We start from the raw sequence: 26,610 nt of genomic DNA on the forward strand, positions 1-26,610 counted from the left end.
TATGTTGCCTTTCTATTATTTATACTTGATCTTATCAGTGGTATCCGTTACAGTCTCAGTTGTAGTTTTCAATCCCTTTGTTTTTGTCTTTTCTGGTGGTGTTACTTATTATATAATCCTCTACAGCTCCTGAAATAATTTTAGGATATCTATATTATCAGTTTTTCAACTATTTGCATGCTTTTGAAAAGCTTCATAGCTGAGAAACAGGACTGACTAGAAGTTGTGTAATTGGTTTAATATTCTATATTTCTTTTAGTTGTCCACAAGTAATTTACTATGTTATGTTTTCAAAGAAGAAAATTGTCTTTAAAAATTGAGCTCTTACACTAATTCTTTTTTCTTTAAGGCACATGTGTTATTTATTTCCACATTGTGTTTGTATCTACTTTGTCTGTGAGAGGACATCATAGAAAGGAAAGTTCAGTGGTAGTTGAGCAAAATAGGGACATATTCTCTTAAGTGTCTCAGTGAAAGTCCATTCTTTGTCTAAAAGAATAGAGTGCCTTTCAAGTGCTAAGTTACAGATCAGAAAGAAATTGCTTGGTTTGAAACAAGACAAAACCCACAAAAACATATTCCGTACTATTCAACCAATGAAAGACAATACAGAAAACTAATTCTGATGTCCTTTTGGCAACATAAAAGTTCTGGGTAGTATAATTAAATAGGAATAAATGGGTTAATGAAAAATGCAAATGTTAATTGGCATATGGAAAAATTAATTTCAATAAGAATGAATGATAACACAAAATACATATTTTCCTCATTTTGCCAAAAGCTAAACCAATTCCTATTAGTCGCTTTGGCAAAAATACTAGGATGTTGTTTACACTTACTTTCAAAGTCTGCAGAGCAGTATCTTGTTATTAAACTCAGTAATTACGGTTTAGAGTTAGAACTGTCTTGTTTCCTGATTGCTGAACATGGTGGGAAAATGGTAGCAGAGGGCTTATGTTCTAAAGCAGTGGTTCCTAAGCATTGTGTAACTGAACATTGCCTGGGGAAATCAGTCACACTCTCTGTCACTTGCTCCAGGTCCGCATCTGACTCCCCTTCTACTTTGCCTTGGGGTTCTTGTACCACCTTGTCCCTAGCTGCTGACTCAGGGTTTGCTGCATCATCCTTCTTGTCCTGATTCCCAGGATCACCATTAGTTCCTTTTGACTTTCTTTAGAGTTGCCGTCCTCTTTGAGATGAAGCTGCTGAGTCTGGCTGTGCCCTGATAAACTTAGAGCCTTAAGGTATCTTTGCATGGTGCTCCCCAGTGCTCCTGCCAAAAGACCTGGTGGGTAGTTCTGACTAATATAGAAAAACCGTAACTGGCATTCAGTATATAAGCAACCCATTGGTTGATATGTCAGAGGGTTGTGCAGCTGTCCAGAAGCACCTTGACAGGCTGAAGAAATGGATTGACAGGAACCTCATGCAGTTTAACAACAGCAAGTGTGAAGTCCTGCACCCAGAGAGGAACAGCCCCAGGCAGCAGTATATACAACAGTGTATACTGGGGGCTGGCCAGCTGGGAAGGCAGCTTTGTGGAAAAAGACCTAGAGGGGTTCTGGTAGACGCTAACTTCACAGAACAGCTCAGGTTGGAAGGACCTCAGAAGATAATCTGGTCCAATCTTTTGTGGAAAAGGGAGTCTATATGAGTTTATCTGGCACTCTGTTCATTCGTATCCTGAAAACCTCCACCGCACTTGGAGTGCTGGGTCCTGTTCTGGGCTCACAGTCCAATAGAGATATGGAGCAGCTGGAGAGAGACCAGCTACTAAGATGATAAAGGGAGTCCTTTTTGCAAGGAAGGGCTGAGGGAGCTGTGACTGTTTAGCCTGGAGAAGAGAAGGCTTGGAAGGGGTCTTATCAACATACAAATACCTGAAGGGGAGGGTGTGTTGTGACACCCTCATTGGTTGTGTGATGAGCTCTTCCTTCTCCCCCATGACAGGCACTTGAAAGAGGAAAAAATATTTCCCTGTGACTGCTCCTCTAAGTGACTTATTGGCTGTGTATACTTTCACAACATATCCTTGCAGCTTGTCTGTAGTCCGTATAGAATTTGGGAATCATTGTTTGAAAGGAAGATACACAACTGCTTGAATAGCCAAATGATCCTTGTCAATAGAAGGCATGCCTTCCTGGATACTGCTAGCATTAGAAATAAACCCAGATTGCAGTGTAGATGTCACACTCAGAATGTACATGTCAGTAACATCTCAAAGAACAGTCTTTCTAAATGGCATATGTGTTTCAGGATTATCTGCATTTGGGGGAACTGAGCTCTTAACTACTCTGAAAGAACACCTTTGTGCCTAGTAGTCCTTTTGATATTTCTGGTTTGCCTGAGCAGGCCCTCAGGGTCTGCTTAGCATTGCTTTAAGTCTGTTATTCTTACCACTTAATGAAACATCTTGATTTTTGGGTGTTAGATACATCATGTCTGGCTTTCCAATGCACACAACATATGTTTGTAAAATCAGATGTTCGGTGCTTGTATTTATGTATAAACAGTCTGCATCTTTTACTTATTGCAGTGCCTAGGCTGGTTTTAGAGCCTTGTGTAAAGGTAGAATTTGCTCTCCTAGATGTTTGAAGGCCTGAAAATGGGGATCCAAAATAAAACCTGTAAAAATGTGAGTCACATTTTTGGGTTTCAAATTAACGAGAAGAAAGGAAGTTTGTGGGGGCTGAAGGAGGTGGAATTAAGGAAAATACATTGGGGAGAAATTGGGCGACAATTGGAGGAAAATGGAAGAAAAAAGAAGAGCAGGGGAATGCATCACGGTGAAAAACATGAAGGCAGAATCTGAAGAACTGCAGACAGGGCACCCCAACAGCAGTCTCTATGTGCTTGAGGCATTGAGAAACTTTCTGGTCACTGTCAGAAGACACTGAGCAAGGTGGACTTTCAGTGTGACCTATTATGGCTTTTGTATATTTTTGTTGCATAAATGGCTAGTATACTTTTAACTTAAGTAGGACTGGTTTTGTTTACCTTATCAAAATAAAGACAAAAAAAATAAAAGGGCTGTAAGGACAAACAATGAAACTGTCAGGGGCTTGGATTTGCTTACGTGGAAGGAACTTAGAAGATTAGAAATATTCTACAGATACAGAAAATGCTCTGCAGATAGAGATGTGTAGAAATTGTGTGCTCATAATTACAGTTTTCTGACTCAAGAAAAGGGCAGCAAAGAAATAAAAGGGAATTGAGAGTCAGTAAACACAAATACGGTAGAAAATTATTTAAAGATAAACTTAATGCCGTCCCCCAGCCAAATACTACTTTACTTTAGGAAATGCTACTAGAAGTTAGCAATGAGGCCAGTGTTTTATTGAGAGCACATGGATGATGAGAGATCTTTCACATGGCAGTAACACAGACTAAGGCTTCTTATCAGGAAGGAACTTCTGAAGAGGTTTTTCTGTGAGTGTCTGCTTGCCAGTTTTATGTTGTCTTCTCATACGCTATAAAGAGGTAGTTGAAGACAAGCTTTTAGACTAATTAGACCATGTTCTGTTTCATATTTTTATAAAATGTATGTAAACATATGTTCTGTAATATTTAGTGTTGGAATTTATGCAGGTGACGCCTTCAGAAGGCAGCATGCTATGCGTTTTTCCAAGTATGTTCTAAGTTACCTTTTCTAGTTTAAATATTGCTGATGTTTGAGTTTTATTACTGTTTGGAATGTTTCGCATGGAGCTGACTAAGAGAAAATGGTGTTTGTTAGTCAGCTTCATAAAGGCCTTGGACATTAAGCCTAATATACCTTCTATTTCTGTCAGTGGAAACAGTTTGATTCTTCTGATGTCTTCAACCACCCCTCCCGACCCCAAAGAAGCTGCCTTAAGCAGTCATGTGGAATTTGCCAACAAAAGATATCTTTAAATACAAAGTTAAGGGTGATCTGCAGAATTATGTTATCTACCGGATCACAGAGTTGGTAATTCGTTTTCATTTCTTTGTTTAAAAATGGAAAAAAAATCTATTTCCAGACACCGGGTAGTGTCTACTTTGTATGCCTTCCTCACAGTGTTTACCCAAGGCACGCTATGGACTGTCTGCATGTGAGTAGCTCTCTCCCTTTGTTAAGAGTATGTTCAGATTCTGGTTTACATGCAATAGTCCCAGTTCCTATCTCTGCTTCAAGTGAGGGAGCCCACAGATTCCGTTTACGTGGGTGCAAGAGAGGAGGCTCGTAATCTCTGACGGAGCAGAGTCGTGTGAGATTTTGGCATGTGCAGAAGCAGATGGTATGAAATTTATGGCCTTTTCCATATCCATTGCCCTTACCTTTTGCTCATTCCCCATTATTCCTAGTCTTCTCATTGAAAACTATCAGAGCCTTCATCCTTTTTTGCAGGCAGTTATGCTCCCTTGTTCTTCTCCCATATTTTCTACTTTTGCCTCCCAAAGTTATAAGAGTATGTGGGTGTTACAAGAACCTTACTGAGAGGAGAGGGTAGTATCCAGAGGGGGATGCCTTCAAGTCTGACAATTCAGAAAAGGTGATTGCGTTCCCTTTTCTTTCTAGTTAGGCTTTGCTACCTTGCTGATCAAAGGTGCTTGTTAAAGACAATTCTGTAGAGCAGCATTAACTTCTTAGTATCAGGCCATGTGTCCTTAACTGGCAACTAAATTGTGGGTGGGGCACCAGGGCTACATCTGTACTAATGATTAATAAAAATTAAACGAAGGAATCTCTGGCTTTGTGGCCAGCTGCTGTGACATGGGTTATGTTAGTACAATGAAAGTATTTTTAACCCCCTCCCTGCCAAACACAAAGTATTGGCTGGGAACGCCCCTACCTGTGCTTGTCTGTGACCTGTGCCCAGGCATAGAAGGTACTACCTTTCTTGGCACAGAACTGTAGCAGGGACCATGCTAAGGGTCTAACTGTACGGAATGGCGTGGCCCAAAATTCAGGCCCATTGCCAGAGTGTTTCACAAGTAAAGAGGTAGCCAGATTCTCAGATGTTTAAGGCTCCGCAGTATGAGGAAAAAGCCATTCCCCTGTTGGGATCTTACACTCATGTTTGTGAATCAGACCTTGCTTTTGTGTGCAGCTTCTTCAGAGAGAACTAGCCCAGTTCTTTGCTTCTGGGATGCAGTTCTTAGAAATGTAGTTTTCCCTGGAATACCACTGAAGGGTGAGTTTGCAGATTTACCATTAACAAGAGGCTTATGGCAAGAACAAGCAAGTAAACATCTAAATATGCAGAGTTTCTGAATAAATGCTGCTTTCACTTAATCAGGCATGCTTTTGTCAGGGGGAAAATATTGAACATGTGTTGGGTCTGGCTGAGGTGGACTTAATTTTCCTCATAGCAGCCCTCGTAGTGCTGTGCTTTGTATTGGTTGCTAGAAAGGTGCTGATAACACACCAGTGCCTTGGCTGCTGCTGAGCAGTGCTCACATAGCATCAGGGCTGTCTCACTGACATTCCACCCCCCTCACCAGTAGGTTGGGAGTGGGCAAGATCTTGGGAGGGGATGCAGTCAGGACAGCTGACCCAAACTGTGCAAAGGAATATTTCATAACGTATGATGTCTGCTCAGTAGTAAAAGCTAAGAGAAAGGAAGGGGGTGGTGTGTGTGTGTCTGTGTGCATGCATTAGTATGGGATTTGTCTTCCTAGCAGGAGCAACTGCTATGTGTACTGACTGCTTCCTGGGAAGTGGCTGGACATCACCTGCTACTGCAAAGCCTTTGCTTTTGCTTTATTAAACTGCCTTTGTCTTGATCCGTGAGGTTTTTTCAATCTTACTTTGTCCCCACCCTCCTGCTGAGGAGAGCAGTGGTAGAGCAACTTGGTGAGCACAACACACTACTGCAGTGCTGGTTCCCGTGCCTTTTGGAAGTCCTTGTAGTCTGTGTACATTCAAGAAGGCAGTGTTCCTCATAGGGGCTACTATGATCTCCCTAGTATGAGGAGGACAGAGATGATTAGTTGCCAAGTTTTTTCTCTGTAAATCATCAGAGCCTCTGTCAGTTGATTTCTTGATGAGTCCCTTATCAGATGATCAGATTTCTGCCAATTGACTTTGTTTCCAAGGCAACCACTCTCTTGACAAGCCAGTTCCCTTCAGTAGTAAGTAACTTATTTTTTAGAGTAGGTTGATTGCATTTTAACTGCGTAGTTCTCAACAAGATATTGCTGCTCTAAGTTTCAGCCCTACATGAAAGTGAAAAGATAACAAAGAAGCAGAAGTCTCTGTAACTCAAATGAAGTTGGCAGCATTGTAAAGATACATAAAGGGATTTTATAATCTCTTACAAAATTCATAAATTGTACATACTCCCTAAAGATAAGCCTGCCCACCCGTCATTCTCATTTATGTACATGGTGTATTCTTTGTCTGAAAATAATGCGAGTTCTAGTTAAGCTGTTTAATTTATGAGGCTGTTTCCCAAAAGTACAGATAGTTCAGCGAATACCAGCACTACAACAATCTGGTTTCCTACTCATAGATCTTCAGACTGGTTGATACTGGTTTATAAGAAATCATAGGTTCCAACCAAGCTTTTTTTTACATAGTTAAGGCTTTGACATTGTCTTACCCTTCATCTTCCTATGTAGTGTTTCTATCTGATAAGTGTGCGTTCAGGTTACCACATCCTTTGCTTCAGTGTCTTTTCTATTCAGCTACTTCTGTTTCCTATGAAACTTGTAAGATTGTCTTTGTTGAGGTTTCTTGGATTCATCCTGTGAATTTACATTTTAGGAGAAGAGGCACAGACAGGATATAGTTACAAAAACTCTTTTTCTGAGGAAAGCAAACTGAAACATCCATATTCATATAGGCAGATAGTATCATCATGCCTACATATAATTCTAAAGATACTGATTTCTGAACATAGCTGGGTTTGTATTAGGTGACTGAAGTTGTTGTTGTCTTGCTTATCCAGTGTCCTTTCAGGTTATAGCCTTGACTTCAGAGATGGCTGAACCTCATAGAGTCATTTCTTAAATTTATAAAGTTTGCCCGACAAGGTATTCACATAAATGGAACCAAATTTTGATTTCTTTTAAGACATTGGACTGTATTTAATGTGTGCTTAGAAATTCTGTTTCTTACAGATGTCAGTCTTAGAGATGTAAGCACTTGTCTATTTTTATTTTATTTTTTTGAAGCACTCTTTCCCCAGAGGAGTAGGAATTGCCATATATGAGCTGAAATGATTTCAGGATAGTTTGTGTAAGCATTTGGATTTTGGAGCATTTAAATCCTCATGCTGTAAAAAGAAAGTGTTATTCACTGTTAGCCATAATGAAGCAAGTGTTCCTCTGTAATGTGATTGCTTGGAAATTTTTGACTGATCACAGTGAGCTATCCAGTCCCCTTTGTAGGGAAGTGATCTTACAAGAGCTTTGTCTTTTATTCTGTCTCCATCTGTTGATAGGATGACTTACATCTTCTGTCTGGAGTGGCAGATAGGATGTAGGCACCAATCCAGCAAAGCACTTAAACAGTTTAGCTTTAAGCCTTGTAGCAACTACATTAACAGGTTAAAAAAATTGAAATAACACTGCTAACACACTACTGTTGTCTTTAGAAGGAACTTTAGGAGATTAGATTGTACTGGTACGTGTACTTTAAATGCAGTAAGAAGTGTTAAATTAAACATACACTGAGAATGGAAAACATATTAAGACCTTTGTCTTTAGTAAAGAATTTAAAGGAGGAAATATTCCTGTTTAATAGCAAAAGGAGTCTTTAACTTGTATGTTTCCTTTAGATCAGTGCTGCTTGAGTGTGTAGCTAGGCAAACAGAATAGATTTATCACAGATGTATGTAGTAGTTCCCTCTGGGCAAGGAAAGACTAATACAATCATCAGGAATTATGGCATTACTCACTGTTGCTTTACAAAGAAATGACAACATACATGTTTCTTGTACTAACAGAACTAGTGACCACTGCACAGTTAGCAATAGTTCACAGGCAGACCTGGAAATTATGATGTTTACATTAAAGGTTACTAAAGTGCTTGTTTCTTTGAAAAATCTTGTCATTACATCTTTTAAAAGTGTTAATTCTATCAGAAGAAAGCACTGTCCTTGTGAATGGATGAACTTACAGTTTTAGGGTAGTTGAGTTTATATTCAGTTAATGACACTGGTGATAAAATAAAAATTGGCTCTTGCTGAGTTTAGTTGGGTTCAGCTTTGAGGGTCACTGTACAAGTGGCAATTCTTTAGGTTTTGTGTTCCGTAATGGTGACCTCTTGTGGTGTAAATATGTCAGTATTTCTGAAGGGGCTTTCTGTAATGCACAGTGGAGAAAGTTGTATTTATATGTCAATTTTGAGGAGCAGATAACCTACTAACTTACTAAAATAAGTTATAATCTTTTCCACTTAGTTATCAATATACAGATCTCATACTGAGTGCATATGAAGAAAGAAGCATTTTGAGCACTGTATTCTGATACACTTGGCACGTGTCTATACTATATCTTTCAGTGACCAGATGAAAAAGCCTGGCACAAGTTCATCACGGCCAAGGAGTACAGGCTGGAAGAGAAGAGTAACAGGTACTTCATAAGGCATTTCAATCAAAACAGTCAAATAGAAATAATTTATTTTTTGTGATTCTGAGATGGTTTTATTCTTTATTCTTTGAACAATATTTGTAATTTTTTAAATGGTTTGGGGTTTTGTTGTTGTTGCTGTTACTAGTAAATAGAAACAATATTCAGGAGAACTTCACTCTAAAAATGTGTTGATATATTCTCTCTTGTTTTTCCCATATGTAGCCTTAAGAATTTGTCAATCTATTAACACCTTGTTTGCCCATCACTTTTTGTAAACTGGCATGGTTGCACAGAAACTAATAAAGCTATGCCAAGCTGTATTAGCTGAAGATACAGATTCTGATTGCCCTGTAGGGATGCATTTTGCTAATTATACATAACAGATTCTGATTAATATTTCCTCATAGCTGGCATGTTTCATACATGGCAAGTGCATATTTGAGTCTGGTATGGAAACCTGAAGTTTCTACTCTGCGATTATTATGCTTTACTACTATTTTTCTAGAACTGAGAAGTTGCATTATTCTGGATCATTCTGGCAAAGGCTGTAATGAGCTCTGCTTTCATTTCCTTCAGAGGAGCTGACAGTATTTACTATGTCATGGGAGTTAGTGTTCTGTGGGACTGTATTTTCTCTTGTTTATAAGCCTTTTAATTTATTTGTGCTGTTGAAAAAATGATGTGTGTTATTAGGATTGTTTCTTTTTATATCTATTCTTTTTAACATTATGTAGCTTTCTTAGTTTGTGCATACTTCACCTTTAATCCCAGAATGAAAAGTGTGATAGCAGTAGGAATTCTCAATCATTTCTTCTCTATCGTGGGCTCCTGGGGGGAGCGTTCACTTACACATTATTTCTGTTTTCTGGTTTGTGCTTATACTTTCACATTTTTAGAGAGGAGGTAGACTTTTTTTAATATTGATATGTTCGTAGCCACTCAGTATTCCATGAAAAGACTAAACGTGGTAAGTCAGGCAGTACACAGCTTTTGAAAGAACGGTGTTGCTAAGGCTCTTGTATTTACATGCTAAAAACAGCAACCAATAAATGTAGACTGATTAGTGATTTTTTTTTTTGACCAGAATGCAAAGCTGTGGTTAAGACCTGTGAAAAACTGAGACAATGAACTTGAACTTGCTGTATTCTTTTGCTTGAGTATTTTTGCTGTTGAACTGTAATCCACTCAATCAGAAAGTTCAAGACAGCTTCTGCAATATTTTAAATACAGCTAGTGTGTAACTTTTCATCAGCACCTTAAAAATCTACCAGGACTGAGACATGTGCAAGTTTACAATTTATTAATGTTGCTTTCCTTTATAATCATAATTCCTGTTCATTCTTATTACTAGGATTAATATCAATTAGTAAAAGCTGATTATCTCTTTTTTTTCCTAGTTACAAGAGATACTTGTTTAAAAAAATATGCCATTGTGTCTTTCAGGTCGTTACATTTTTCTGATGAATGTGAGACAAGTGCAGCAGAGTGGCACAAAAAAATCAGTTCTTTTTGTTCTGAACTAAAAATTGAATGTCTTTTTTTTTCTAGTGGAAAGTTTGGTCATATCTGCAGATGCATACATTAACTATTTATTTCTTGCTTAATAAAGTTAAGCATGTGTGTAGTTAGAAAGTCGGTCCCATCTTTCAGTTTTAGAGAGGTAGCTATGACTTGGAAAGAAAAGAAATAATTAAGTCAGTATGTGGGTTTTTTGACAGGAAGGAACGGTGCAGACTATTCTAGTGTTCTCATTTCAGCTGTGCTCTTACATTACCTGGAGCTGAACTTTCACTTCATTGCAAATGCTGCATAGTGTTTTATTAGTTAAGCTACTCATCGATCTAAGTAAGACTGTTAACTCATTTGATCTAGAAAATAAAAAAGGTCTGCAAAAGAAGTGATAATAATATTACCTAATAATGTGTTCTTATACTAATATGTATATATGCACATGCCAACGATACATAGTTGTTGTATTGACACACCAGTATATTACTTATGATAGCAGCACGTGTTGAAATAGGTATAACTGATAGATACATTCTGTGTAAAATATAGGTAGACAGTTAAAGCTAATGCAGATTAGAAAAAAGGAGTCTGGAATATTTTTAGAGAGCAATGTTTTCAAATAGTCAGGAATTTTTAATTGTTTCACTGTTCCAGGTAATGCTCAGCAGGCTGTAGTTATTTTAAGGTATGAGATACTGTTCTCATGATACAAACCTCTCAATATCAGTATTCTCATGTAGTACAGTGGTTTTTGTGTTTGATAGCGATTATGTTAAGAATTTACATTGTCATTTTAAATGCAGGAGCTAGTAATGAACAGTAGCAGACACTTTCTGACAAATCTGCAACTTAAGTATTTATTCTAATCTTAATGGCTTTCTTTGTGTTATTTGGTGGAGTTGCATGACTTTTATTTTCCTATTTAAAAAAAACAACAACCAACCAACCAAACCCCAACTTTATAAGAACAAAATGGTTGCCTGCAAGAGAAGGAGCTTAACCTTAACTTGAACTCTAAAAATATGCCTACATGCACCTTGTAAGCAATTGTTAGATCCTTTAAAACTCAAGTTGCGCAGAGACTCTGTCTGTTCAGCTGTAGTGAGCCAATGGTCAAGACCATAGTGCCAGGTGAATGTGAAAAGGTTGTTCAGCAAGTCAGAATAGTTCCCAATGATACTGCAACCATGTGAAAGTCAATCCTGGAATCCATTTTTTAATAAACCGTGTTTCACCAACTCCCATCTCCAGTCTGAAAACAGATACATGCTCTCAGTCTTGTTTCCAGAAGAATTTCAGACCGCTGATTTTTAAGTCTACCAGTTTTTAGCTTGATGTATGCTGATAGGGTTTTTTTTGTCTTTTCGAAGCAAAGTATTAAAAAAGCTGAAGTATTTTTAAAAACTTATCTTTTTGAAGTGGACAAGGTTTCTGATAATGAACAGTAGCTCTTTCTCAAGTCACTGGAGGAAACTGGTTGTGGGTGGCCAAGAAAACTGGGAACTGGTTGCCTTCAAGGTTTCTGACATGTTAACTGGAGGCAAAACATCAACATCTTTAAGATATTTGTAGTTTGCTGTTTATTTCCCAAAATGCCGTGTGAGAAATTGTTTACTGTAACAAAGAATAGGACGGAAACATGCATTTTACAAAAATTTAGTTGAGAAGTTTTCAAAACTAATTGCGTAAAGTGGTTAGAATTGCTAACAGGATTTCCTAACTAGTAAGACCATTTTCCCTAACTGACCAGAGTCAGTTAACCAAGCTTAGTGTAATACTGTGAATGTGTAATAGATAAAATTGTACAATCCTAGAGGATTGTGTGTAGTATGGATATTTTTTAACATGGAATAAGCTGTCACATGAACACAGGGCTAAATGTTGATGTAAAAGTAGTCATTATCTTCCAATTCAGCGATCAAATAAAATATTAATGTCAGCAAACAAAACCAAATCTGGCTTTACAGCACAGCTTTGAGTTTCCAAACATTTATCCATCTACTTTTGTTTAAAACTTTTGTTTTTGAGAAAATGTAAATAAAACCAAAAGCTTGAATAGGTAGAATAACCCACAATATAGCAAAAAGTGACATTTTCAGATTTTTTTTCTGACTGATGAATAAAGTATTTGTAGCTGTTTATTTGTGTAGAAGTTGAAGCCTTCATTGAATATGTACTTTTGTTTTGAATGTATTTTGAAGGCTTAGAGGATGAAACAAGAATAAATGAATCAGAAGAGGAAGAAATCTTTTGGCATAAAAAAATTTTACCAATTCTGCATGAACTGGAAAAAGGTGGGTAACACTGTTCTTGAAAGGGGGTGTTTTCTGTACTGTTTCCTGCAGGAAACATGGGGCTCATTTGTATTTACTACAGAGGAGTAACAGTAGTTGGACTACGTAGCCTTTTATGCTTTCATGTGTTCAGTGACTTTGCAGTGTAAAACTGGCCTGGGCAGCTGTCTCTAGGTGGCCCTGCTTGAGCATGGGGGTTGGACCAGATGGCCTCCAGGGGTCCCTTCCAACCTCATCCATTCTTTGATTCTGTTAAATAAAAATACTGGTTTCGCAAAGATCTTGTCTGATTAAATTACGTTATTTAAACAACATAGCTCTGTCAGCTTAACAGTCAGTGATGAGGTAATAATTTTAAGACTGAAGTGCTGCACGGATTCACTGTTTTAAGCATAGACTGTACTGATGGTCTCAATTAATTTTAGAAAACTTAAGGAAATCTTAATGAAAAATTCCATTTTAGAGTGCTAAATGTCTCAGAAAAGTATGTAATGACCCACAATACTGAAGCAAAATTGAGTAAATTAAGTATCTCTTGAAAGATTGAACTCTGAAATCCATTTTAATGTTTCATTCAAAAGGTGCTTTAGTTGATTTCTGTAGGCATTGTATTTATTCGTAAGGTGGGAATATAGAAAGTATTGCAGTTTTTCCTATCAAAATGAATATTAGAATTCCATAATTTTAATGTTTTGAGTGGGTCTGTTGATAATTCAGTAAGTTTTAATACTGTGTGCCATCACTTGCTTCATAGCTTTCAGCTAATTCCCTGCACATGCATTTAGGTCACATTTAGGAGTTTTCTTTTTTTGTTAATAGAAAGCCTTTTTCTTCCTCTTTCACCCCCAAAAATATTTGCAGAAAACTTCCCATTCAAAAACAAATCTGAAGTTTAACCTGGAACTTAATTATTGACTAAAATCTTACGAATATTGTGCACTTGAGATGATTGTTCTATGACAAAACCAAAGTCTCTTTTTCTGGAGAAGCAAATACTTTATTTTGTAACGTTCCAGTACTCAAGGGAGGGATACGCTTCAAAAAACGTCCCATGGGATGAGTGATGAAGAATTTTTGTTGTTCTTATTAATTTTGATGAAATGGAATGGAGACCTTTCAATGTCGGTTTCTTGCCACTCCTGTTTCACTGCTTACTGGAGCAGAGGATTTAGAATCATGCTAAATTTTGTTAAATTTTCTGTCATGATTGGAGTAGGAATGTAATAGTCATTACTGTTTCTTGAGTATGATGATTGCAAATTGAGAGATTCCAGGTGCTGCTCAGCATGAGACTTGGGTCCTTGAATTCGCCTAGAGGTTTGGGGCCTTAGACATAATGGTTTTTTGTCATCACTTCCTGTCCTATTTCATCACAAGTGCTTTGCCTACTTGAATGTGACTGTTCCAGCTGTGAAGTACATTTTGAGTAAATGCAGAGTTTATACAGGCAGTTTTGATGGATTTATATGGTGCTTTTATCAATGTCACCTTATAGACAAAAGCAAATGTAAGAAAAGAAAAAACTCAAACCCCTAATGCCTGAATTTTTAAAATAATCAACACTTTTCCCTTTCCCTCTAAAGTAAATGTACATGATTTCATTGTGTTGAAATGAAGATTTTGTAATAATTTGCTGCAGGTTTTATTTTCGTATTTTTAAAATAGTGTTTGAGGGACTCAGGTTAGGAGGTAGATGGCTTTTTTGTCAATAGGCCAACAGTCGACTCAAATATTCACTTGTTCTTAATCCCAGCAAGGTTTGATATATTGGGTTATGCATATGGGAAGAAAAATATTCCTTAACTGTCTGTCTTTTCATGTAATGTTTGGTGGAATTCTTTAAAGAATATATTCAGATTCACAGTTTCCTGGTAGACATTTGGTCAATCTGATTATTAAAGCATTAAGGGGAGTTTCATTTCAGCTTTTTTTTTTTTCTCCAGGTGTTATTTTGGCTCTGTGATTTCTTGGCTTGAGTCTCTTCTTTTTGAAGGAGTAGAATGAAACTGTTTCTGAGGATCGCGTTACCTTTTTAAGAGATTTATTGGGTGCCTTAATTTTTGTTGTGCAAGCTGTTCTTTCTTTTGTTCTCCTGTATCTTTGCCTATTGAGGTGTTCTGGAAAAGGTGGCACTACTAATTATTTTTTTTCCCTCCTTCTCCACCTCCTTGAAGTAGAAGACAATGTAGAAAAACTTTGTCTGGCTTGCACCAAGCTCTATCAAGCCTTGAATGAAGGAAATATGCTTGGAAAAAGATTTAAAAGAAGAAGTGTGCTTCTGAAGACATTATATAAACTTGTAGACATTGATTCAGATCCACTTTGCCTGAAGCTGGCAAAGATTATTCTGGCTGTAAGTGTTTTAAAATGCTGTTTGGTAGAATGTGAAGCTCAAAATTGTGAATTACAACTTGCATTTAATTTTTCATTTCATACTTGTATATTGTGTCTAAACTAACCCTTTCCTAAGCCCAGTTTTGTACCATGCAGTTATTATTCTCCCATTCATCCAGATCAGCACTTGTTGGAACCTATTTTCTACAGAGATATTAAGTCTGGGAGAGGAAGGAGGGGCACAAAATAGGGTAGATGATATATGGTGGCAGGAATACTGCTTAGGCATGGAAGAGAGACAGTGTCCTGAACTGGGATGCATATGCAAGGATTTAAACAAAACAATAATTTTAAACATTACACATCAAAATGAAGCTTAGTTTCTGAATAACATATTGACCTTTTTAAACAGCTGTATCTGAAAATGCCAAAACAGGTTTTTTTTGAAAGATCTCTTTCTCTAGTATTTCTGGTTAAAATTCTCCATTAAGTTGGTGCATTTGAACCTATTTGTTCAGCTTCTTATGTATGGACTGGTGAAATACCAGCTAGCATTGTGTTGTAGACAGTAATTTGTGTGTGTGCATTGGGAGAGAGAATTCTTCTTTAAAGTAGTGTATGTTATTGTGATCAGAAGATATAATCATATGTTCAGATACTACATAGATGTGAAGTGGTGCTTATTAAAAAAAAGTTTGTTACAGACATTTTTCTGTGGAATCTTTTAAAAATCATGAACAAGAGAAGAAATTGCCCTTGAAATGCAGAGGAAAGGAAGAGATTTCTTACTGTATTTTTAATACTTTTACTTCCTTTTCATGATCTCTCAGTGACCACCATAAGATGTTGTTTTCTGATATTTGAGAATAATTTTCATTATGACATGTACTGTGGTACTGGAGTTCTTTGTGGTATGGCCATAGATGCCAAACCAGCGAATCCTGTGCAGAATTTCTTTGTAAGAGAGAATTAGATAAAAAAAGTGCAAGTTACTGATATGCTACATTCAGAAAATACATAATAAGTTTATACATCATCTGTCGTTTTGAAGTCAGTCAGCACAGTTTGCTAAATAGAGCTTCAAGTAGCTAGTTACAGAATCCATTAATTCTACAAACTTTTTTGGTTGGCTCAGTGTACTGTGAGGGTTTCAGCTGGAATTTAGTAGTTTGCCATGGTGTCTGTACTTGTAAAGTGTTATGGTGCATTTTTGTATGTAGATTTTAGTTGTGATTTTTATGTCTTTTACTTTGCAGATGAAAGTGGATAGGAATAATCTTCTCAGTGTTTGCAAGCTTGCATTTAAAATTTGCAAGAATGAAAAAAACGATTACCTCATTCAAAGTGATAAATTATTGGGTATGTATTCTATTCTTGTGTATATATTAGATGTTGAAATTCCGTAGTTAGATTGATCATCTTTCAAGAAACATTCTGAGTTAACTTAGTCATGCACTAAAAATTGCCTAGGTCCATCTAGCCCGGTATTCTGTAGTGATAGGGAATGCTGTTTAGGGAGGGCATGATAGCCTACATGTTTTTTGTGATCCATTTCCCCTGTACTACCCCAGCATCCAGAATTGTTACATTCCATTAGGGACATTAGATGGTGCATCCCTGCCTAATCCTTTTTGGTCTTGGTTTATAGATCTTTTGTTCATTAATTTGCCGAATTTCTTTTTGAACTTTCTGATTCTGTCTGCCTTTACAGTCTCATAGAGCAACAAGTTCCAGAAGTTCTCTGTCTGCTCTTTTACACCTATCTACTTTTCATTATGCTTCTGCTTGTAGTTTTGCAGGATTTGTAAGAGTTTCTAGTCAGCTTACCCTCTACTTTAATGATTTTTTAAACCGCAGTCATCTCACGTATCTCTGTCTTCTCTTCAGACTGAAGCATCTCTTTGAAAGGGTATTGTGTCATTCTCTCAGTTGTTTTAGTAGCTCTTCTCTGTACCTTCTCTGGCTCCAGATCCTTCTTGAGATGTACAGAACAAAACTGACTACAGAAGTCAAGATGTGTCTGCACCAGATTTCATAGAAGTGAAATAATGCTGTCTGTGTTGTTGGCCATTGTCAGGAAGGATATTGAGAACAATCATTGGCTTTTTTAGCTGCTGCTGCATATTGAGCCGATGGTTTTGGAGAATTGTCAGCAACGGCTCTAAGATCTCTTTTGTGATTGTAACTGTATTTGTGCCATCTATACACACCTTGAAAGTATGAGAAATATGAAGAAAATGACAGCGTGTGAATGATACTCAGTATAGATTGATGGTCATTCCTTTCGTTAACACTTCATTGTGTTTTATTAATGTAGGCCTTGACCTTGCAAGCATTTATTGCGTATGCATAATTTAAAGCATATGTGTATATCTGCTTAAATAGATGAGAGTTTTCACGGTCTTAAAGTTTAGTATGTGAGTGTTGTCAGAAATAAAGACCAGATAAGCCTTTCCAATAGTATGATCAACAGGAAAGGACTCAAAAAAAAAGACAGTATCTCAGATTGCTCAATTGACTTCAGACACTGAAAACTAAAACTTTGTAGAAATTAGCATCATAGAAAAATCTGGACAAGTTGAGTGGCTATGTCTGTGTAAGTATTGGGGTTTTTGCTCTCATTTCCATCGTCACTCGCTTCTCTTTCACTTGCTTTTCTTTCCCTGTATTTTTAAAAACTAGTGAAGGAAAGAACATTTTTGGTAGGGATTTGTTTGTTTGTTTGTTTATTCATTCTTATGTTTTGGACCCACCTTATCCAGGCTGGGTGACATGGACATAGGTTATCAATATAATCACCCAGATTCTTGTTGCAGTCACTGGGTTATATATTCCATTTCTTTTTCTTCCTCTGGACCTGTGAACTATTTATGTGCAGTGGAGCAGCTCCAGTAAAAGAAATAAACTAACTGTTCATCCCAAAATAGACAGCTAGTGTTCGAGACTCTGTTTGATACTGAGCAGAGCAAGGACCTGAAACTCATTTCTCACATTGCCACAACCCAACTGGTTTAGGTGACTGCTAGACAGTTTGTGAGGGTGAGAGTTTGAGCAAGAGTCTAAAGTGTGTATACTTCATCCATATACACCCATATAGAATTATAGAATCATTTAGGTTGGAAAAAGACCTTTGGGATCATCAAGTCTAACCGTTAACCCAGGACTGCCAAGTCACTAAACCATATCACCAAGCACCACGTCTATGCATTTTTTAAACACCTCCAGGGATGGTGATTCCACCACCTCCCTGGGCAGCCTGCTCCAATGCTTGACCACCCTTTCAGTGAAGAAATTTTTCCTAATATCCAATCTAAACCTCCCCTGGTATAACTTCAGGCCATTTAAACTTACCCTGTTGCTAGTGCTCTGGGAGAAGAGACCAACACCCAGCTCACTACAGCCTCCTCTCAGGCAGTTGTAGAGGGCAGTAAGATCCCCCTGAGCCTCCTTTTCTCCCGGCTAAACAACCCCAGTTCCCTCAGCTGCTCCTCATAAGACTTTCTCTCTAGACCCTTCCCCAGCCCTGTTGCCCGTCTCTGGACACGCTCCAGCACCTCCATGTCCCTCTTGCAGCGAGGGGCCCAAAACCGAACACAGGATTCGAGGTGCAGCCTCACCAGTGCCCAGTACAAGGGACGGGAAAATGTTTTTATTTAATTGGATGGAACACGGGGAGCAGAAGTAAATACTGGTTTCAATCAGTTACTAGAAATTGACAAGTGTAAAATTGGTTAGGATTAGTGATTTAAGTTAACACCCACCAAATTCAGAATGTCTTAATTTGACTGTGAAAGATACACTGTGGTTGCACTAACAACTGTTAATTTTAACATTTCAGATATCTGACAGTGGTAACATAAAGCAAAACTTTTACAGGAACTTTACCTACATAAAAAGTAAATCTGAAAAGGCTACTAACAGACTTCAAATATGAGATCTGAATTCGGCACCTGTGCTTTTTAGTGCTCCATTTGAGCTGGTTTAAGACATTTGATTTTTAAGGAAGCAGTGCAAATAACCCTCTTCAGAATGTCTCAAGTTTAGCACACAAAATTCCAGGCACACACAATCACTTTTGCAAATTGTGACTGAGGATTTCAATGATTACTGCTATGTGTTTACAACTGGTGCTGGTTCTTGAAGCCTTGGACAAGAAAAGTGAGGCCCATTCACTTATTCATCGATAATTGTTTCTTGGTTTCAATACAATACCCGATTTTTCTAGCCTACTTATTAGAAATGTAAGAGCTCGATCTGAGGTTTTTCCCCTCAGTTGTTACTCTCTTCAATGACTGGACTGTATCAAATATAAATGTTGATATTGGGCTTACTGAATAATGATTTTCCTTTTAGATTGCTTGTTGGAGGTCCTGAGAACTGAAGATCTACTAAAAAATAATGAAGCTCTCCTGTATTGCATGGGAGCTATAAAATTCATGTCTGGAAATGCAGTACTACTTAATGAAATGGTCAACAAAGGAGCTGTTGAAATGTTGCTGCAAATAATGAAGCACATTAATAATATAAAAGAAAATGACACATATTTCTTCAACTTGGGCCACCTATTAGTCCAGGTTAGCATTTACATTTATGTCTAAAAGTACACACTTCAAGAACAAATTAATTTAATTAGAGGAGATAAGCTAACCCTGTGTTCCAATGACAGAGGTTTTACCTATATTTGAATAGACTTATTTTTAAGAAGTTTACATTAAGTTGTTCAGGACCTAAATTTTAGGTCATTTAGGTAGGTCATAAGAAAATATATTGGACAACTTTCTGAAGTCGTATTTACACTAAGTTTCTCTACTAGTTATGCCAGATCTCTTTAATTCTTTACTAGCTTACAAGCAAGGGGTTTCATACTACTTGAAGTTATGAAGAACAAATAACTTACATCATCACATTACTATTAACTGATTTTTGTTGGTTTATTTTAGTGGAGCTATAAGGTTTGTCTCTCCAGAACAGCTTGTATGATCTTGATACTGACACAAGTGGATTGGTAGGTGCTACGAAGCACTGAATGAAATGATCTGACTTAATACTTATATTTGGCTAAGGAAGTCCCAAGTGGCAAATTGCTAAGGACTGGGAGAATATATGATGAAACTGGATATTTTGTACTTGCCGTGTTCCTATTTTCTTTCCTATCTGGTCCTGTCATTAAGTTCCTATATGAATCACAAAATTCTCTTTTATACACTTCTATCTTTAGAATTGGGAGTGTTAGCTTTCTTGTGGTGCTGTGAATACTCCAAAACAATTCTAAAGTAATCTCTGCTGTTTTGTGTTATACAAGAATTGTATATGGGATTTTCAAGCCTTTTTCCTGGTCTGCATGTAACCAAGATTTTAATGACCATATTTTCCTTGAATGCTGCTGGTTAGACTTTGTAAATCCTGATACTACTGCAGTGCTGCCTTAGGCTATCAGTTTAGTTAGAAATCCCCTCTTGAAAAGTATGGAGGGGGGACTGGGAGTCCAGAACAGATTCTGTTTTCAGTAATTTGCAAGGTGATAGGCAGTGACTTGAAACACCTGAACTATAAGAAAAGTAAGCTTAGATGAAGTAAGAGTATGATGCTTCATGTATGGAAGCTGTGCAGCATTTCAGTGAGTGGACGTTTATGTTGTAAGTAGGCATTTTAAAAGCTAAATAAGAGATACATGTCCTGTATATTTCTTTTCATGTCTGTATAGTTTTAAAATATCCTTTTGAGAGCAGGAAGGGGATGGTTAAAAGCAAAGCATATTACTGACATTTGCTGGATGCTGTTGGCATTAGTCATGTATTACATGTAATGGGAATCCTGTTGAGTAGAAAGAGATGGAAACGTATGTTAAATAGATATAAAAAGAATTTTTGCCAGTTAGGGCATTTAAAAATAACAAATGATGTCTAAGTAATAAAACTAATGAATCAGATTGTTCTCAGCTGTTTGACTGGCTGTCTAAACTTCTTCACAACTTGGCAGAAATGTTTTTTCTTCCATTATTTGTATGTGAATACATTTATTTTCTTTACCTCAAGCGTCTAGTTTGCAAATGTGTGAAAGGAAAAAGTTACGTTTTACACTTTATTTTGGTCGTTATCTCTGCTGTTTTCACTGTGGTTGGAAGTATAGGAGAACTATTTTGTACAGTTTGAATAGACTGGCTGTTTTCTAAGAAGGCCTCGAGTATTTTGTGGAAATACCAACACTGACAACTGTCTCTTACTGAGGTTGCTGTTTCACTTGTTTGTATTCTTTTCTATGGTAGTACAGACTTAATTTTTCTTCTTCTTGAGAAAAGTAATAATTCCTGTTGCTATGGAATTCCTGTGCAACTTTCTTGTATCAGTTTATTCAACAAAAGTACGTCAATGTGCACCATTTCTTCCATGTGATCATCGTAGACACAGGAATATTTCTGTTTTCAGGGACATAGCATCAAAGAAAGTTTCTTCTGTGATCCATGTTCTTCAGATTAAAGGAATTTTTTGTGGCATACTTTAACTTGCAGCAAAAATCAAATGTCCAGTGACATACAGAAAAAATGAATAAATACAAGTCATCAGGAATAGAGAACAAATTATATTGGAGGAGAAAAACACTGTAAATGGTCACAGTGGTCTCTGAGGGAAGCTCTGCCATCTCTTAGTCCTGATAACTGAAGTATTTCAGTTAACTGAGACCAGCTCTTCCTATTTAACCATATAATTGCGCAATCACCAGATGGCAGTGTTATACATAATCTTGCCAGATCCTTTTTGTGGGAATAAAGTCTCTCTCTGCTTTATTCGTTGTTACACAATGGATTTTATGCAGAAATCCCACAATACAAGCATAAAAATGTTTGTAATTTTTTTTTTCTTAATAGAGGACATTAAACAGAGGACATCTTTGACTCATTTTATGTTGCTTCCCCTAATAGTCTGATTATATGAAATATGGTAATGCTTACTCAAAAGCCAAGGCTTTTGAAGTGTCCCTGTAAAGATTTAACAAGTACTCAATGTTACTTAATTGAAAAGCACTTAAATGTCATCTTCTTTTAAAATAGCATTTGTCTGCTGTAAAATTTTCTGTTTGGGTGAATTTGATCTTTCACATGGCAACATAAGGAGTAGGGCTGGTGGGGACTGCTAGCGCCAATAGTTATGCATTTCTCCCTGAATCATGGTGTCTGCTTGAAGCAATCGGAATATCTCTTGAATTCATCTGCTGTCTGGCTAGCTTCTTTTATCTTTTAATTTGTATTCTTCAAATTTCACTTGTGTACTAACTGTTCTTTTCTGGATATATACTTCTGTGAACTTCTGAGTTTCATTGTCTTGCACACTTAAGTGTATACGTTATTTTACATTGCTTTTCCTTTCCAGCCTGTCTTTGTGTGAGGATGTCTCACACAATTAATAGCATTTACTGCTGGGAGGATTTTGAACATCTGTCTCAAGCAGTGAAAAATTTTACTCTCTTTTTGAGGACCTCTGCACCATTATCTATCGATAAAGATTTTTACTTTTTTCATCATCTAATACCTAAGTCTTTTTGCTGCAGTGAAAGCCCTGGTTTGGGTTTCAACAACACTTTTAATATGTGGTTTGTCCATCCTTTCCTTCATTGTGAAGTTTAGCTAGAGCTCAACAAATACTAAATCCAAAACACAGCATTGTACCAGCTACTGAGAAGAAATTAACTATTCCAGCCGAAACCAGGACATCATCCTAGACTGACTGTGAACATCTTGTATGGGAGTGCTGAATGGAGTCTTCTGTGTCTATTCCATTTGGCAGGAATTTTTCCACCAGAACTTTTAAATAGCAAAGTAATTGATCAGAATATTTTTATTTTAACATATTTCTCCAGTATTGTGTTGATTTTTGAAGCATTGTGACTTGTGACAGAATACAGACCTAGGAATGTATTTTTTGGAGTTGTTTACTTAAAATAACAAAAACCTCCAGCTGTCGTCTTGAAATATGAGCAATATGAAGCAAATGGCATCCACAGGTTCACTTTCTGTTTATTCTGAACATAGTGTAGATTTCATATTTAGTGCTGAATTTAAATCCATTCATAGATCACATTCACATTATCAAATAACTTTTTCCCCTCTGTACCTTGCTTCTCCATTTTAACATATTGTTCCCTCTCCTATTGTTCCATTACAGAACATCGTGTGGTAACTGAAGACGTACACTTTTGTCAAATTTGTCAAAATAGGACAGCAAATTTGAAAGCTGCTGGAGGATGGACAGAGTAGTTTATAGAATCCTATGAGCAAAAGCTCCTCAAACACAACAACTTACCCTGCTCTTTGTCAGATTTTTCCTTTAAAATTAGCAATTACATATCACTGGACAAGCAGTCCAATTAGTGATAAAATACTTAATTTCTAGAGCTTTTTGTGATTACAAGCAACTTGAACCGATATTCTTTATGCCTTGTCACACTACATTTAAAACCAAATTGAACTTAAATACCCTACTCTTAGAATAAGGAAAATTTGAAGAATTCCCATATTGGCATAGGATTAAATGACTTTGCATTAATTTTATAGTAAGTTCTGGTTTAGATCAACAGTTAACTTAAATGTCATTGCCTGCCTGACCTTGACACTTGAATACTTTTACCTTGGAAGAGAACCAGAACATTTCAGATATGAGATAGTTGATTAATTTTGCGTATCTACAAGTGATAGATATTTCATGCTTAAAACTCCTTGAAATAGAACAGTATCTTCTGAACATACTTTAGTTTCTCCAAAATAAACTTGAGGACTTAAGTTTTCCATTTTTATACTGTTTGAATAGTGGAGTTCTCTTGCTCTTCATTAACTTCAATATTTTTCAACAAAAATATTTTTGTTTTTTTAAATTATTTCATCTTTGTTTGCAACTTGTAGTTATTGTCAAAATATGTATTATGTACCAGTATTAATTTGTAAGACTTAAATCTGCAAAATCAGACAATATGCAAAAAATCACTTTATCCACATCATTTCACCTAATTTCCATTTGGTGTATGATTGTATACATGTGTACAAGATCTTAAAACATACAAAAGACCATGTTTCCCTCAAAGGAGGTGCTTACGTGCAGGCAAAGACCACTATTAATCTTTCATTTTCAAACAGTTATTTCAGTATATACAGTTCTGTTACTTAGACATTTCCTGTTATAATTTATTGGTTGATAGATACTCGCAGAACATTAACAGGGCATTCAGACTGTCACAGACATTATAAATGTGATCTGAGCTTTATTAAATTTTCAAAACAGGGTGGGTTCTGCTGTAAATGTGATTAATAAGTCTTTGAATATTCTATATGCAGCTGACAGCTACATTGCGAAACTTGGCTGACTTACCTCCAGCAAGACGCCTGCTGATGCACAGCGGTGCGGTCTCAGAGCTCTGCGTGGCGCTAGAGCAGCGTATGGATGATAAGGATGTATGCACCTATATTGTCAGGATATTCAGGTATGTATCGAACATGGTGCTGTTTCTGTGTGCAGTCAGGTCAGTGTTACTGCTTCAAGTGACCTCAGAGAGGGCAGGATCAAGCACTGAAATTGGAAGATTTACATTGAATTGTGTTTTTTTAAAAGCTCTGTGTAGTTTTTAATGATTTTGTATGATAATTGTGTCTTTATTCATACTGATAAATTGTTTAATTGTACCCATACAAACTTGGATTCATTGTCTCTGTGAAAAATATTTTGTTGGATTGTATCATTGTTTGATCCCACAGATTCTGATTGAGGTTTTTTAAGTACCATCTCTTGTATTTTAAAGCTGCATAAATTATTAAGTATTTATTAATCCTGTTTTAGACCATGTTTTTAAGAAATGAATGAGAGAAATTACACAAGCCTAAGTTATATTGGGGACTGTGTATTGTGAAATAAAATACAAAAGAGAGAAAATATGACCAGTGTTCATTGTTTTGAGCTGTCACAGAGTGTTTGAGGAGATTAATCTGTGGGATCATGGCTTGAGTGTGCAGATGGAAGTGCTGAAAGAATCTGAGTTTTATGAGCAGCTCAGTGGCTGCTTCCCAAGATGTATTTTTTAGAGGGAGATCAGTATGTGTGAATCACCCCGAAAGATCTTTTTGGCAGTCTCAGTAGTTTCTCAGTCAAAAATCTCTCAGTTACCAAGCACCAGCTTGCAGTATCCAGTGCTAAGTGGACTTGCAAACAGTTCAAGGATTTTTAAGAAGTTGTGAAATCAACTTCTGGTAATTTAAGGAGTTGGTTATAAGCAGAATTTATGAATGCTATTATGGATGAAATATTTGCCACTGCTGCTTTGCTGTTGTATTGGGGCATGTTGCCTGTGGCTCCACGTTCATTGAGATTCTGCTATGGACTGCGCTTCCTGTTCAGCCCCTCCAAATTACCCATCACGTTCTCCTTTCTAGATGAGATGGGGTTGTGCTTTGAAGAGCAGCTACCTGAGGGACTGTCATTCTTTCCTCTCCACAGCCAAAAACAGGCCAATCTGGCCCTTTGCTGCTTGTGTTACCTGTAAAGCATTTGAGCTTCCTCAGTTCCATGCCACCCTGTCCGCATATGTCTTTCTAATATTGTTCCTAAACATGAGTTGTGTTTGAGCAATGATTACAGCACTTTGAGCATATTTACTTCTTCTGAGGAGAGAACATTTCTTTTACTTGGAAAATACCGTGAAAAGTGGGCTAATGGGTTTGTAATTAAATGTAATCAATGCTTACACTGTTATTCTGACAAGGACATTTACTTGATCTAGAATTCAATATGGAGCAAAAGTAATTTGTCTTATTTAAAGTTTGCTACTGCTTCAGGTTTTTTTCTTAAGTTTAGTGAACTGCATCCTCTGGGGAATACAAATTAGCCATAAAATCAATTTAACTAGCTTCCTGGAAGTTACAGTCACCCCCCCAAAAAATCATGCTATGCAGTACAGAGCACAGATTTGAGTTTTCTTTTGTCTTCTAGTACTACAGAATGATTATTCTTTTCTCAAAGTCGGTAACTTTAGGCAGCTTCTTTGTAGAGAGTATGTTCAATCTATTCAGATTATTAATTTCTCTTAGTCTGTAAATCTTACTGTAGCTGGTTGCAATTGAACATCAACACAGATATTTGCTGGTGACTACATGGGAATTAAGAGCATATCATAGTTTGTTCTGTTATTGCAGTATTTCTGGTATGACCAAATGTATGGTCCATATGTCCAATTCTCTGTTTTTGTAATGCTCAAGGTGGGCACTGTAGGACTGAAGCAGATGTTAGGGAATATGCAGGGATAAAATCACAACTGCAAGAAGGTTCATTCTCTCTGTTTGTTGGTGAGATATGTACTGTTAGTGCTGTTGCTGGTTAGTGTTAGTGCTGCTCTACTAGACGTGCGTTAGGAAGGGACCCTTTATTTCCTCTCCTGTCTGACTCCCCATGTCATCTTGAAATTACAGTTGTCCCATTTAACACTAAGAAGTGCTAGTGTTAGCATATTGTGCCCATATGGCAAGCAGGTTAGGGAGCTCCTTATGTTTGCTTCTTCCTGTAATTTACTGTGGCAAGGATAGCTAGGCTTCTGTTGTGCTCTTATGTAACTGCTTATGCCTTTACCAGGACTCAGAGTATTGGCATTCATTTCGTTTGAAAATGCAGCTCTGAGAGTCAAAAGCAGAGTGATTTTTTTTAAAAGTCTTTCGTGGAAAAATATGATTTCATTCATTTGTGTTTTGTTTTTGTACCTTCGTAGCAAACTTTCTTCCTACAATGACTTCTGTGCAGCTTTAGCAGACTGCTCCAGATGTTACATCTTATTTTTAGCCCTACTAAACAAACACCAGAAGCAGCAGGTCAGTTTTTTCATCTCTTCATTTTTATATATTAATCCTCTGATGTGCCTGTGTATTATTGTTATAAGCTTGTTTTCAGTGACCTACTTTTATGCA

At 36.9% G+C, this 26,610-nt stretch overlaps 1 protein-coding gene across 1 annotated transcript in view; it reads left to right on the forward strand.

Annotated features, from left to right (window-relative positions):
- Positions 1-26,610, forward strand: part of ARMC2 (armadillo repeat containing 2) — a 68,840-nt gene that overhangs the window by 16,126 nt on the left and 26,104 nt on the right. The window contains exons 6-12 of the mRNA XM_037392929.1: positions 8,471-8,541; positions 12,252-12,344; positions 14,522-14,697; positions 15,935-16,037; positions 19,032-19,252; positions 24,001-24,146; positions 26,415-26,514. Coding sequence (XP_037248826.1) covers positions 8,471-8,541; positions 12,252-12,344; positions 14,522-14,697; positions 15,935-16,037; positions 19,032-19,252; positions 24,001-24,146; positions 26,415-26,514 — 910 coding nt within the window. The remainder of the gene's footprint in view (positions 1-8,470; positions 8,542-12,251; positions 12,345-14,521; positions 14,698-15,934; positions 16,038-19,031; positions 19,253-24,000; positions 24,147-26,414; positions 26,515-26,610) is intronic.

This window comes from Falco rusticolus, chromosome 6 (genome assembly GCF_015220075.1).
Source record: "Falco rusticolus isolate bFalRus1 chromosome 6, bFalRus1.pri, whole genome shotgun sequence".
Lineage (NCBI taxonomy): Eukaryota > Metazoa > Chordata > Aves > Falconiformes > Falconidae > Falco > Falco rusticolus.